Source organism: Heterodontus francisci, chromosome 22, assembly GCF_036365525.1.
Source record: "Heterodontus francisci isolate sHetFra1 chromosome 22, sHetFra1.hap1, whole genome shotgun sequence".
Lineage (NCBI taxonomy): Eukaryota > Metazoa > Chordata > Chondrichthyes > Heterodontiformes > Heterodontidae > Heterodontus > Heterodontus francisci.
Window position 1 is genome coordinate 40,504,305 of NC_090392.1, and position 13,919 is coordinate 40,518,223.

The following is a 13,919-nucleotide window of genomic DNA, read 5'->3' on the forward strand; positions in this document are numbered from 1 at the left end:
ATCGTGTATTCCTTTGCCTTGTTTGACCTCCCCAAGTGCATCACCTCACAATTCTCCAAGTTGAATTCCATTTGCCACTTTTCTGCCCATCTGACCAGACCATCAATATCTTCCTGCAGCCTACAGCTATCCTCCTTGTTATCTACCACACGGCCAATCTTTGTGTCATCTGTAAACTTCTTGATCATGCCCCCTACATTTACGTCCAAATCGTTAATATATACCACAAAAAGCAGGGGACCCAGTACTGAGTCCTGCGGAACACCACTGGAAACAGCCCTCCAGTCACAAAAACACCCGTCAACAATTACTCTTTGTTTCCTGCCACTGAGCCAATTTTGTAACTATCTTTGCTGCATTTCCTTGGATCTCATTGGATCTTATTTTTGTAACCAGTCTGCCATGTGTGGCCTTGTCAAAAGCCTTGCTAAAATCCATGTAGGCCACATCAACTGCACTACCCTCATCTATCTTCCTTGTTACTTCTTCAAAACATTCGATCAAGTTGTTCAAACAAGACCTTCCCTTAACAAATCCATGCTGACTATCCTTGATCAACCTATGCCGTTCTAAGTGACAGCTGTACGAGCTCACTGGTGTGTTAGAAGATGGGACAATACAATGAACCTCTTCTCCCATTCAGAGCAAGTGAATGGCCTTTCCCTAGTCTGAACTACCTGGCATGTCAGAAGGTTGCCTGACAGAGTGACTCCTGTCCCATATATGGAGCAGGTGAATGGCCTCTCACTGATGTGAACCCGTCGGTGTCCCAGAAGGTTGGATGACCGAGTGAATTCCATCCCACACAGGGAGCAAGTGAACGTCCTCTCCCCAGTGTGACTGCATTGATGAGTTTCCAGCTTGGAGGGTAATTGAATGCCTTCCCTCAGTCCCCACATTTCCACGGTTTCCCTATGGTGTGGGTGTCCTTGTATCTCTTCAGGGTGGATGATCAGTTGAAGCCTCGTCCTCACACAGAACACGTCTATGGTTTCTCCCTGTTGTCAATGATGCGATGTTTTTTCAGGCTGTGCAACTGGTTAAAGCTCTTTCCACAGTCAGTGCACTGGAACACTCTCACTCGGGTGTGTGTGTCTCGGTGCTTTTCCAGTCACACTGATGTTTGAAATCTTTTCCCACCGACAGAACAGACAAACGTTTCTCCTTCCATAATCAGAGGCTAATCATACATGAATTAAGTGATTCCATAAGATCTTGCTGAGGTTTTTGGTTTGAGTTTCCTGTCTGCAAATCCTCTCCTTTTAACGCCCTCTTTTCATTCCCCTAAATCTATATATTCCTGTCCCACACACTTCCCACCCCCCAACCACCCCCCCCCCCCACCCCCCGCTTATTGTTCCAGATTTTACCCCCAGTCTCGCACAATTTCTTTTCTTCTCTCCAGATTCTCTCTCTTCCTCTTGGGCTGTGGATCAGTCTCACTCATTGACTCTAATTCTACCAAATAATTCAGCTCACAACAACAATCATCTTTAATGACTTTATTTGTAGTTTTGAATGGACAGAACGAGTCACATATTCCCGATTGTGGAAAGGAGGAAGTCCAGTGGTTAGTTCACATCTTCCTTCTGCCCAGGTCTGTTCTGACAAGCTGTGTCTATCTGAGTTATATTTATACAGACTCTAAGTGATCAGATCTCACTGAACTGTGACACAAGCTGTGTCTATCTGAGTTACTCTGTCCAGACCCCTCATGATTCTATCAAATCTCCTCTTAATCTTCTCATCTATAAAGAGAGCAGCCCCAGCTTCTCCGATCTATCCAGGTAATTGAAGTCTCTCATCCCTGAATCCATTCTCATAAATCTTTTCTACACCCTCTCTGAAGCCTTCACATCCTTTCTAAACTATGATTCCCTGGAATTGGACAAAACACTCCAGTTGAGGCCAAACCAGCGTTTCATACAGGTTTATCATAACTTCCTTCTTTTGTGTTCTGTGCCCCTATTTATAAAACCCAGGCTCCTTTATGCTTTGTTAACCACTTTCTTCACCTACAATAATTTGTTCCTCCGCTCCTCCTCCCCTTTTAGGATTGTACCCTTTATTTTTTATTGCCTCTCCTCGTTCTTTCTATAAAAAAGAATCAACACATATCTCTGCATTAACAAAGAACAAAGAACAGCACAGCACAGGAACAGGCCATTCGGCCCGCCAAGCCTGCGCCGATCTTGATGCCTGCCTTAACTAAAACCTTCTGCATCTCTGGGGACCGTATCCTTCTATTCCCATCCTATTCATGTATTTGTCAAGATGCCTCTTAAACGTCTCTATTGTACCTGCTTCCACCACCTCCCCCGGCAGCAAGTTCCAGGCACTCAACACCCTTTGTGTAAAGAACTTGCCTCGCACATCCCCTCTAAACTTTGCCCCTCTCACCTTAAACCTATGTCCCCTAGTAACTGACTCTTCCACCCTGGGAAAAAGCTTCTGACTATCCACTCTGTCCATGCCGCTCATAACGTTGTAAACCTCTATCATGTCGCCCCTCCACCTCCGTCGTTCCAGTGAAAACGGTCCGAGTTTTTCCAACCTCTCCTCATAGCTAATGCCCTCCAGACCAGGCAACATCCTGGTAAACCTCTTCTGTACCCTCTCCAAAGCCTCCACGTCCTTCTGGTAGTGTTCCATCTTATCCATTCATTCCACCAGCCTGCCTCTGTCCTCTTGAAGATTATCACTATCCTTCTGACAGTTTACAATAATTCCAAGTTTTGTGTCATATGCAAATTTTACAACTGTACCCTGCACATCCAAGTCTACATCATTAATACTGATGAAGAAAACCAGTGGTGCTAATACTGATCTGTGGCTTATAACCTTACCAAGAATAGTAGTAAGTTGGAGGATTCGGGGTGTTTTAGAAACCAGCAAAGGGCCATCAAAAAGTTGATAAAAATGGAAAAAATAGAATGAGAGAAAACTAGCTGGGAATATTTAAACATATTGTAAGCCTTTAAAAGTATATAAAAAGGAAGAGAGTAGCTGAAGCAAATGTTAATCCCTTAGAAGCAGAACAAGAGAAGTTATCATGGGGAATGAAGAAATGGCAGAGACATTGAACAAATATTTTGTGTCTGTCTTCACAGTAGAAGACACAAATTACATACCAGAAATAGAGGATAATCTGCGGGCTAAAAGAGTGAGGAGATTAAGGCAATTAATGTCAGCAGAGAAGCTTGAGGGACTAAAATCTGACAAATCCCCAAGACCTGATGGCTACATCCGAGGGTTCTAAAAGAGGGAGCTGCTGAGATAGTGGATGTGCCGGTTGTGATTTTTCCAAAATTCCCTGGATTCTGGAATGGTCCCAGCAGATTGGAAGTTGGCAAATGAAGTGAGCTGACAGTGACTGCCCTTGATATCAAGGCAGCATTTGACCAAGTAGGTCATCAAGGAGCCCTAGCAAAACTGGAGTCAATGGGAATCAGGGGGAAAACTCTCCACTGGTTGGAGTCATACCTAGCACAAAGGAAGATGGTTATGGTTGTTGGAGGTCAATTATCTCAGCTCCAGGACATCACTGCAAGAGGTCCTCAGAGTAGTGTCCTAGGCCCAACCATCTTCAGCTGCTTCATCAATGACCTTCCTTCAACCATAAGGTCAGAAGTGGGGATGTTCGCTGATGATTGCACAATGTTCAGCACCATTCGCGACTCCTCAGATACTGAAGCAGTCCTTGTAGAAATGCAGCAAGACATGAACAATATCCAGGCTTGGGCTGATAAGTGGCAAGTAACATTCGCACCTCACAAGTGCCAAGCAATGACCATCTCCAACAAGAGAGAATCTAACCATCTCCCCATGACATTCAATGGTATTACGATTGCTGAATCCCCCACTATCAACATGCTGGGGATTACCATTGACCATAAACTGAACTGGAGTAGCCATGTAAATACTGTGGCTACAAGAGCAGGTCAGAGGCTAGGAATCCTGTGGAGAGTAACTCACTTCCTGACTCCCCAAAGTCTGACCACCATCTACAAGGCACAAGTCAGGAGTCTGATGGAATAATCTCCACTTGCAGCTCCAATAACACTCAAGAAACGCAACACCATCCAGGACAAAGCAGCCCGCTTGATTGGCACCCCATCCACAAACATTCACTCCCTCCACCACCGACGCACAGTGGCAGCAGTGTGTACCATCTACAGGATGCACTGCAGCAACACACCAAGACTCCTTCAACAGCACCTTCCAAACCCACGACCTCTACCAACTAGAAGGACAAGGGCAGCAAATGCATGGGAACACCACCATCTGCAAGTTCCCCTCCAAGTCACACACCATCCTGACTTGGAACTATATCGCTGTTCCTTCACTGTCGCTAGGCCAAAATCCTGGAACTCCCTTCCTAACACCACTGTGGGTGTACCTACCTCACATGGACTGCAGTGGTTCAAGAAGGCAGGTGACCAGCACCTTCTCAAGGGCAATAAGGAATGGGCAATAAATGCTGACCAAGCCAGTGATGCCCACATCCCATGGGATCCCATTCCACGCCCACATCCTATTGGGTCGAAAGGGATAAAAGGGTATGGGGAGAAAGCTGGAACAGGCTACTGAGTTGGATGATCAGCCATGATCATAATGAATGGTGGAGCAGGCTCGAAGGGCTGAATGGCCTACTCCTGTTCCTATTTTCTATGTTTCTATGAATGAATAAAAAAAAAAGTAACACCACTGTTCAAGAAAGGAGGGAGAGAGAAAATGGAACTACAGGTCAGTTAGTCTGACATCAGTCTATGTGAAAGTGTTGGAATCTATTATTTCGTAAGTCTTAACAATGCACCTATTAAAGCATAGTATGATCAGACAAAGTAAACATGGTTTTGGGAAAGGAAAATTGTGTTTGACAAATTTATTAGAGTTTTTTGAGGATGTAACTAGTCGGGTAGATAAAGGAGAGCCAGTAGATATAGTATACCTGGATTTCCAAAAGGCTTTCGATATGGTGCCACAGAAAAGGTCACTAGGCAAGATATGGGCTTATGGAGTTGGGGGTAATATATTAGCATGGATAGATGACAGGAAGCAAAGAGTAGGGATAAATGGGGCATTTTCAAATTGGCAGGCTGAGACTAGTGGAGTTCCGCAAGGGGCAGTGCTGGGCCTCATCTATGTACAATATATATTAATTTCTTAGACGAAGAGACAGACAGTAATGTATCTAAGGTTGCTGACAGTACAGAGCTATGTGGGAATGTGAGCTGTGGGGAGGATACAGAGAGGCTGCAAAGAGACATAGATAGGTTAGGTGAATGGACATCAAGGTGGCAGATGGAGTGTAATGTAAGGAAATGTGAAGTTTTTCACTTTGGTATTAAGAGTAGAAAATCAGACTATTTTATTAAAGGCATGAAACTTGTAAATTTTGATGTTATGAGAGACTTGTGTGTACTCGTACATGGAATACAGAAAGTTAACATCCATGTACAGCAAGCAATTAGGAAGGCAAATGGCATATCAGCCTTTATTGCAAAGGGATTGGAGTACAGGAATAAAGAAGTCTTGCTACAATTGTACAGGGTTTTGGTGATACCACACTAGAATACATTGTGCAGTTTTGGTCTGCATATTTAAAGAGGGATAGGGTTCTGATGAAAGGTCACAGACCTGAAACATGAACTTTGCTTCTCTGTCCACAAATACTGCCTGACCTGCTGAGTTTTTACAGTAATTTTTGTTTTCATTTCAGATTTCCAGCATCTGCAGCATTTTGCTTTTATTAAGGAAGGATATGCTTGCCTTGAAGGTTCACTAAATTGTCCCTGGTATGAAAGGGTTGTCCTATGATGAGAGGTTGAGTAAACTGGGCCTATACTCTCTGGAGTTAAGAAGAATGAGAGTTGATCTCATTGAAACACACAACATTAGAGTCATAGAGTCATACAGCACAGAAACAGGCCCTTCGGCCCAACGCGCCTGCGCTGACCATCGAGCACCCGTCCTAACTAATCCCATTTCCGTGCACTTGGCCCCGTAGCCTTGTATGTTATGGTATTTCAAGTGCTCATCTAAATACTTCTTGAATGTCATGCATGTTCCTGCCTCTACCACCCCTTCAGACAGTGTGTTCCAGATTCCAACCACCCTTTGGGTGAAAAAATTCCTCCTCAACTCCCCTCTAAACCTCCTGCCCCTTATGTTAAATCCATGCCCCCTAGTTATTGACCTCTCCACTAAGGAAAAAGTTTCTTCCTATCTATCCTATCAATGCCCCTCATAATTCTGTATACCTCAGTCAGGTCCCCCCTCAGCCTTCTCCGCTCCAAGGAAAACAACCCCAGCCTATCCAGTCTGTCTTCATAACTGAAATGCTTCAGCCCAGGCAACATCCTGGTGAATCTCCTCTGCACCCTCTCCATTACAATCACATCCTTCCGATATTATGGCGACCAGAACTGTACTCAGTACTCCAGCTGTGGCCTAACCGGCATTTTATACAGCTCCATTACAACCTCCCTACTCTTATATTCTATGCCTTGACTAATAAAGGCAAGTATCCCGTATGCCTTCCTATCCACCTTATCTACCTGTGCTGCTGCCTTCAATGATGTATGGACAAGTACACCAAGGTCCCTCTGACCCTCTGTACTTCCTAGGGTCCTACCATCCATTGTATATTCCCTTGTCTTGTTAGTTCTCCCAAAATGTATCACTTCACACTTCTCAGGTTTAAATTCCATTTGCCACTGCTCTGCCCATCTTACCAGTCCATCTATATCATCCTGTAATCTAAGGCTTTCTTCCTCACTATTTACGACACCACCAATTTTCGTGTCATCTGTGAACTTACTGATCATACCTCCTATATTCATGTCTAAATCATTAATGTACACTACAAACAGTTAGGGTGCCAGCACCGATCCCTGCGGTACACCACTGGTCACAGGCCTCCATTCGCAAAAACAACCCTCTGCCTCCTTCCACTAAACCAATTTTGAATCCAATTTGCCAAATTGCCCTGGATCCCATGGGCTTTTACTTTCTTAACCAATCTCCCATGAGGGACCTTATCAAAAGCCTTACTGAAGTCGATGTAGACTACATCAACTGCTTTACCCTCATCTACACCTCTAGTCACCGCCTCGAAAAATTCAATCAATTTTTTTAGGCATGATCTCCCCCTGACAAAGCCATGCTGACTATCCCTGATTAATCCCTGCCTCTCCAAGTGGAGATTAATCCTCTCTCTCAGAATTTTTTCCAATAATTTCCCTACCACTGATGTTAGACTCACCGGCCTGTAATTACCTGGTTTATCCCTGCTACCCTTCATGAATAATGGCACCACATTCGCTGTCCTCCAGTCCTCTGGTACCTCTTCTGTGACCAAAGAGGATCTGAAAATTTGTGTCAGAGCCCCCGCTATCTCCTCCCTTGTCTCACATAACAGCCTGGGATACATGTCATCTGGGCCTGGGGATTTATCCACCTTTAAGCGGCACAGTGGTGCAGTGGTTAGCACCGCAGCCTCACAGCTCCAGGGACCCGGGTTCGATTCCGGGTACTGCCTGTGTGGAGTTTGCAAGTTCTCCCTGTGTCTGCGTGGGTTTTCTCCGGGTGCTCCGGTTTCCTCCCACAAGCCAAAAGACTTGCAGGTTGATAGGTAAATTGGCCATTATAAATTGTCACCAGTATAGGTAGGTGGTAGGGAAATATAGGGATAGGTGGGGATGTTTGGTAGGAATATGGGATTAGTGTAGGATTAGTATAAATGGGTGGTTGATGTTCGGCACAGACTCTGTGGGCCGAAGGGCCTGTTTCAGTGCTGTATCTCTAATCAAATAATCAAAAAGCCCACTAATACAGCTAATACGTCCTCCTTTTCAATGCTAATTTGATCGTATATCATAATCCCCTTCCCTGATCACTACACCTACATCGTCCCTTTCCATGGTGAACACAGATGAAAAGTAATCGTTCAAAACCTCACCTATGCCCTCCGGCTCCACACACAGATTGCCTCTTTGATCCCTAATGGGCCCCACTTTTTACCTGGTTATCCTCTTGACTCTAACATACTTATAAAACGCCTTGGGATTTTCCTTTATCTTGTCTGCCAGTAATTTTTCATGCCCTCTCTTTGCTCTCCTAATTACTTTTTAAAGTACTCCTCTACACTTTCTGCACTCCTCTAGGGCCTCCACTGTTTTCAGCCCTCTGAATCTGCCATACACCTCTTTTTTTTTCCTTATCCAATTCTCTATATCCCTTGACATCCATGGTTCCCTTGACCTGTTGGTCCTACTCGTCACCTTTACAGGAACATGCTGCATCTGAACCCTCACAATTTCCCTTCTAAATGACTACCACGAGTCTGATGTAGACTTTCCTATAAGAAGCTGCTCCAAGTCCACTTTGGCCAGATCCTGTTTTATAATATTGAAATCTGCCTTTACTCAATTCAGTACTCTTATTTCCGGTCCCTCTATGTCCTTTTCCATAACTACCTTAAATCTTACAGAGTTATGGTCACTATCCCTGAAATGATCCCCCACTACCACGTCTACCACTTGTCCGGCTTCATTCCCTAGGATTAAGTCCAGTACCACTCCTCCTTTTGTAGGACTCTCTACGTGCTGGCTCAAAAAGCTCTCCTGAAGAATTCTGCCCCCTTTAATCTTTTTGCACCAATACTATCCCCTCTAATATAGGGGAAGTTGAAATCCCCTACTATTATTACCCTATTATTTTTGCACCTCTCTGAGATTTGCCTACATATCTGCTCTGCTACCACTGCCTGACTGTTTGGAGGCCTGTAGTACACTCCCAGCCAAGTGATTGCCCCCCTTTTGTTCTTAGGTTCTACCCATATGGCCTCATTAGAGGAACCTTCTAAGATATCATCCCTCCTTTCTGCAGTAATTGACTCCTTGATCAAAGTGCAATACCACCTCCTCTTTTACCCCCTCACCATCACATCTGAAGATTCTATACCCTGGGATACTGAGCTGCCAGTCCTGCCCTTCTCTCAACCATGTCTCAGTAATAGCAATAATATCATATTCCCATGTGTTAATCAACGCCCTCAATTCATCTGCCTTACTAGTAAGATTCTTTGCATTAAAATAGATACAATCCAGCCTTGCATTATTTGCCTGAGCCTTTATTTACTCTGTCCTCTGGACTGACTTAGCTTCTCATTTATATTTGATTGTACATCATCCCCTACTGTGCTTCCACTCTGTATCCCATCCCCCTGCAAAATTAATTTAAACCCCCCCAACAGCACTCGCAAACCTCCCAGCAAGGATGCTGGTCCGGTTCTGGTTCAGGTGCAACCTGTCCATCTTATACAGATCCCACCTTCGCCAGAAACAGGCCCAGTGATCCAAGAATCTAAAGCCCTCCCTTCTGCACTATCTCTTCAACCATGCATTCATTTGCTCTAACCTCCTATTCATATACCCACTAGCCTGTGGCACTAGAAGAAACCCAGAAATTGCAACCTTTGAGGTCCTGCTTTTTAATCTGCTGCCTAGCTCCCTAAATTCTTTTTGCAGGACCTCATCCCTCTTTCTACCTATGTCATTGGTACCAACGTGGACCACAACCTCCGGCTGTGCACCCTCACCCTCCAGAATACTTTATAGCCGCTCAAAGTGATATCCAAGACCTTTGCACCAGGGAGGTAACATACCATCCTGGAATCACATCTGTGACCACAGAAACGCCTATCTATTCCTCTAACCATAGAATCCCCTACCACTATTGCCCTCTTGTCCCTTTTTCTCCTTCCCAGCACAGCTGAGTCAGCCATAACATTCCGGTCATGACTCTCGGTGCATTCTCCAGAGGAACCCTCTCCCTCATCGGTACTCAGAACTGAATACCAGTTAGAAAGTGGGATGTCCTCTGGGGACTTTTGCACTACCTGCCCTGACTTCTTTGTCCATCCAGCAGCCACTCATTCACCCCCCGACTGAGCTCGCCTAGGCACCGGCTTGACTACCTCCTGAAATGTGCCATCCACATAGTCCTCCACATCGCGGATGCACCACAGTGACTCCAGCCGCCGCTCGAGCTCCGAAACCCGAAGCTCAAGCTTCTGCAACCGGAGACACATTGCAGATGTGTTCACCAAGGTCACATGGCATGTCCACGACTTCCCACATTGCACAGGAGGCACATTCTGCTTGGCCAAGCTGCCTCGCCATTACTTACTTTTACATTACTTTTTCTGAAGGGGCTGGATAGGGTAGACACTAAGAGATTATTTCCGCGCTTTGGGGAATCTAAAACATGGGGCCACAGTCTCAGGATAAGGGGCTGATCATTTAGGATTGAGATGAGGAGAAATTTCTGCACTCAAAGGATTGTGAATCTTTGGAATTCTCTACCCCAGAGGATTGTGGATTCTCATCATTGAATATATTTTAGGCTGAGATAGACAGAGGTTTGGTCTCTCAGGGAATCAGGTGATATGGGAGTGGGCAGGAAAGTGTTGAAGCCGAAGGTCAGCCATAATCGTATTTAGTGGTGGAGCAGGCTCAATGGGCCATATGTTCTGCTCCTGCTCCTATTTCTTATGGTCTGATGAACCTCACTATATACCTTGATCCAGTCTGAAAAACAACCGTTCATCACTACTCTCTGTCTCCTGTCACTCAGCCAACATCTCATCCATGCTGCAACTGTCCCTTTGATTTTTTAATATTTGTTTGTGGCCGTCACTGGCTAGACCAGCATTTATTGCCCATCCCTAATTGCCCTTGAGAAGATGGTGGTTCCAGGGAGTTCCAGGATTTTGACACAGCGACAGTGAAGGAACAGCGATATAGTTCCCAGTCAGGATGGTGTGTGACTTGGAGGGGAACTTGCAGGTGGTGGAGTTCCCATGCATTTGCTGCCCTTGCCCTTCTAGGTGGTAGAGGTCGCGGGTTTGGAAGGTGCTGTCAAAGAAGCCTTTGTGCGTTGCTGCAGTGCATCTTGTAGATGGTACACACTGCTGCCACTGTGGTGGAGGGAGTGAATGTTGAAGGTGATGAATGGGGTGCCAATTAAATGGGTGTCGAGCTTTTTGAGTGTTGTTGGAGCTGCACCCATCCAGGCAATTCGAGAGTATTCCATCACACTCCTGACTTGTGCCTTGTAGATGGTGGACAGACTTTGGAGAGTCAGGAGGTGAGTTACTCACAGCAGAATTCCCAGCCTCTTGTAGCCATGGTATTTATATGGCTACTCCAGTTCAATTTCTGGTCAATGGTAACCTCCCAGATGTTGATAGAGGGGGATTCAGTGATCGTAATGCCATTGAATGTCACGGGGAGATGGTTATATTTTCTTTTGTTTGAAATAGTCATTGCCTGGCCCTTGTGTAGCGTGAATGTTACTTGCCATTTATCAGCCCAAGCCTGGATATTGTCCAGGTCTTGCTGCATATGGATGTGGACTGCTTCAGTATCTGAGAAGTCGTGAATGGTGCTGAACATTGTGCAGTCATCAGTAAACATTCCCACTTCTGACCTTATGATGGAGGGAAGGTCATTGACGAAGCAGTTGAAGATGGTTGGGCCTAGGACACTACCCTGAGAAACACCTGCAGTGATGTCCTGGAGCTGAGATGATTGACCTCCAACAAACACAACCATCTTCCTTTGTGCTGGTACGACTTCAACCAGTGGAGAGTACCCCAACCCCGAATCCCATGAACTCCAGTTTTGGGCTCCTTGATGCCATACTCAGTCAAATGCTGTCTTGATGGGGAATTGTCAGAGGACACCACTAAATGGCTGGATTGGGAAGGGTACCAATAAATGGGCCATTGGGAAAGGGAACCAGTAAATGGGGGAGGGGAGGTGATCGGGAGAGGGCACAAGTACATGGGGAGATTGGGGAGGGCATCAGTAAATGGGAGGATTGGGGGAGGGTACCAGGAATTATGGGGATGGGGAAGGGCACCAGGAAATGGGGGGCGGGGAGAGATTTGACAGCACCTATAATTGGAGGAGGGTATCAGTAAATGAGGCTTGGTGGAGGGCATCAGTAAATCAGGCAGGGCATCAGTAAATAGGGAGAGGGGAGGGCACCAAGAAATGGGAGAGTGGGTGATGGCACCAGTGGATGCAGGGGATTAGGCAGGCACCATAGGGGGAGGGCACCAGTAAATGGGGGCATTAGGGGAGGGCACAAATAAATGGGGGGTTAGGAAGGGCACCAAGAAATGGAAGTGTGAGTGATGGTACCAGTAGATGAAGGGGATTTGGGGAGGCATCATTGAATGGGGAATTGGGGCTGGTCACCAGTGAATGGGGGAATTACATAAGAAAATACGAATATACGAATTAGGAGCAGGAGTAGGGCACGGCCTCTCGAGCCTGCTCTGCCGTTCAATAAGATCATTGCTGACTTTTTTGTAACCTCAATTCCATATTCCCGCCTACCCCGATAACCTTTCACCCCTTTCTTATCAAGAATCTATCTACCTGTCCCTTAAAAATATTTGAAGACCCTGCTTCCACCACTGCCTTTTGTGGAAGAGAGTTCCAAAGACTCACAACTCTCTGAGAGAAAACATTTCTCCTTATCTCTGTCTTAAATGGGCCCCCCCCTTATTTTTAAATAGTGACCCTGAGTTTTAGATTCTCCCACAAGGAGAAACATGCTTTCCACATCCACCCTGTCACAGAATCACAGAATTGTAACAGCACAGAAGGAGGCCATTCGGCCTGTCGTGTCTGTGCTGGCTCTCCGAAGGAGTAATTTACCTAATGCCACTCCCCCGCCTTCTCTCTGTAGCCCTGCACATTCTTCCTTTTCAGACAACAATCCAATACTCTTTTGAAAGCCTCGATTGAATCTGCTTCCACCACACTCACAGGCAGTGCATTCCAGATCCTAACCATTCCATGCGTGAAAAAGTTTTTCCTCATGTCGCCGTTGCTTCTTTTGCCAATTACTTTAAATCTATGCCCTCTCATTCCGATCCTTCCACCAATGGGAACAGTTTTTCCCTATCTACTCTGTCCAGACCGCTCCTGATTTTGAACACCTCTATCAAATCTCTACTCAACCTTCTCTTCTCCAAGGAAAACAGTCCCAGCTTCTCCAATCTACATACCTGAAGTTTCTCATCCCTGGAACCATGCTCGTGAACCTTTTCTGCACCCTCTCCAATCCCGCCACATCCTTCCTAAAGTGTGGTGCTCAGAACTGGACACAATACTTCAGCTGAGGCCGAACTAGTGTCTTATACAAGTTTAACATAACTTTTTTGCTTTTGTACTCTTTGCCCCTATTAATAAAACCCAGGATACAGTATGCTGTCAAGACCCCTCAGAATCTTATATGTTTCAGTCATGTCACCTCTTACTCTTCTAAACGCCAGTGGATACAAGCCTAGCCTGTCCAACCTTTCCCCATAAGACATCCTGCCCATTCCAGGTATTAGTCAAGTAAGCCTTCTCTGAACTGCTTCCAATGCATTTACATCCTTCCTTAAATAAGGAGACCAATACTGTACACAGTACTCCAGATGCGGTATAATTGAAGCATAACCTCCCTACTTTTGGATTAAATTCCCCTCACAATAAATGATAACATTCTATTAGCTTTCCTAATTACTTGCTGAACCTGCATACTAACCTTTTAGGATTCATGCACTAGGACACCCAGATCCCTCTGCATCTCAGAGCTCTGCAATCTCTCACCATTTAGATAATATGCTTCTTTTTTATTTTTCTTGCCAAAATGGACAATTTCACATCTTCCCACATTATACTCCATTTGCCAGATCTTTGCCCACTCACTTAAACTATCCATATCCCTTTTGTAGCCTCCTTACGTCCTCTTCACAACTTACTTTCCTACCTAGCTTTGTGTCATCAGCAAATTTAGCAACCCTTCATCCAAGTTATTTATATAAATTGTTAAAAGTTGAGGTCACAGCA

At 45.3% G+C, this 13,919-nt stretch overlaps 1 protein-coding gene across 1 annotated transcript; it reads right to left on the reverse strand.

Moving 5' to 3' along the window:
* Positions 1-590: 590 nt before the first annotated feature.
* LOC137381550 (zinc finger protein 165-like) lies at positions 591-2,652 on the reverse strand. The gene is made up of 2 exons (XM_068054246.1): positions 2,614-2,652; positions 591-998 (listed from the first exon to the last, which is right to left on the reverse strand). Exons 1-2 carry the CDS (start codon positions 2,650-2,652, stop codon positions 591-593), a joined length of 447 nt encoding a protein of 148 aa, XP_067910347.1.
* Between the last annotated feature and the right edge of the window lie 11,267 nt (positions 2,653-13,919).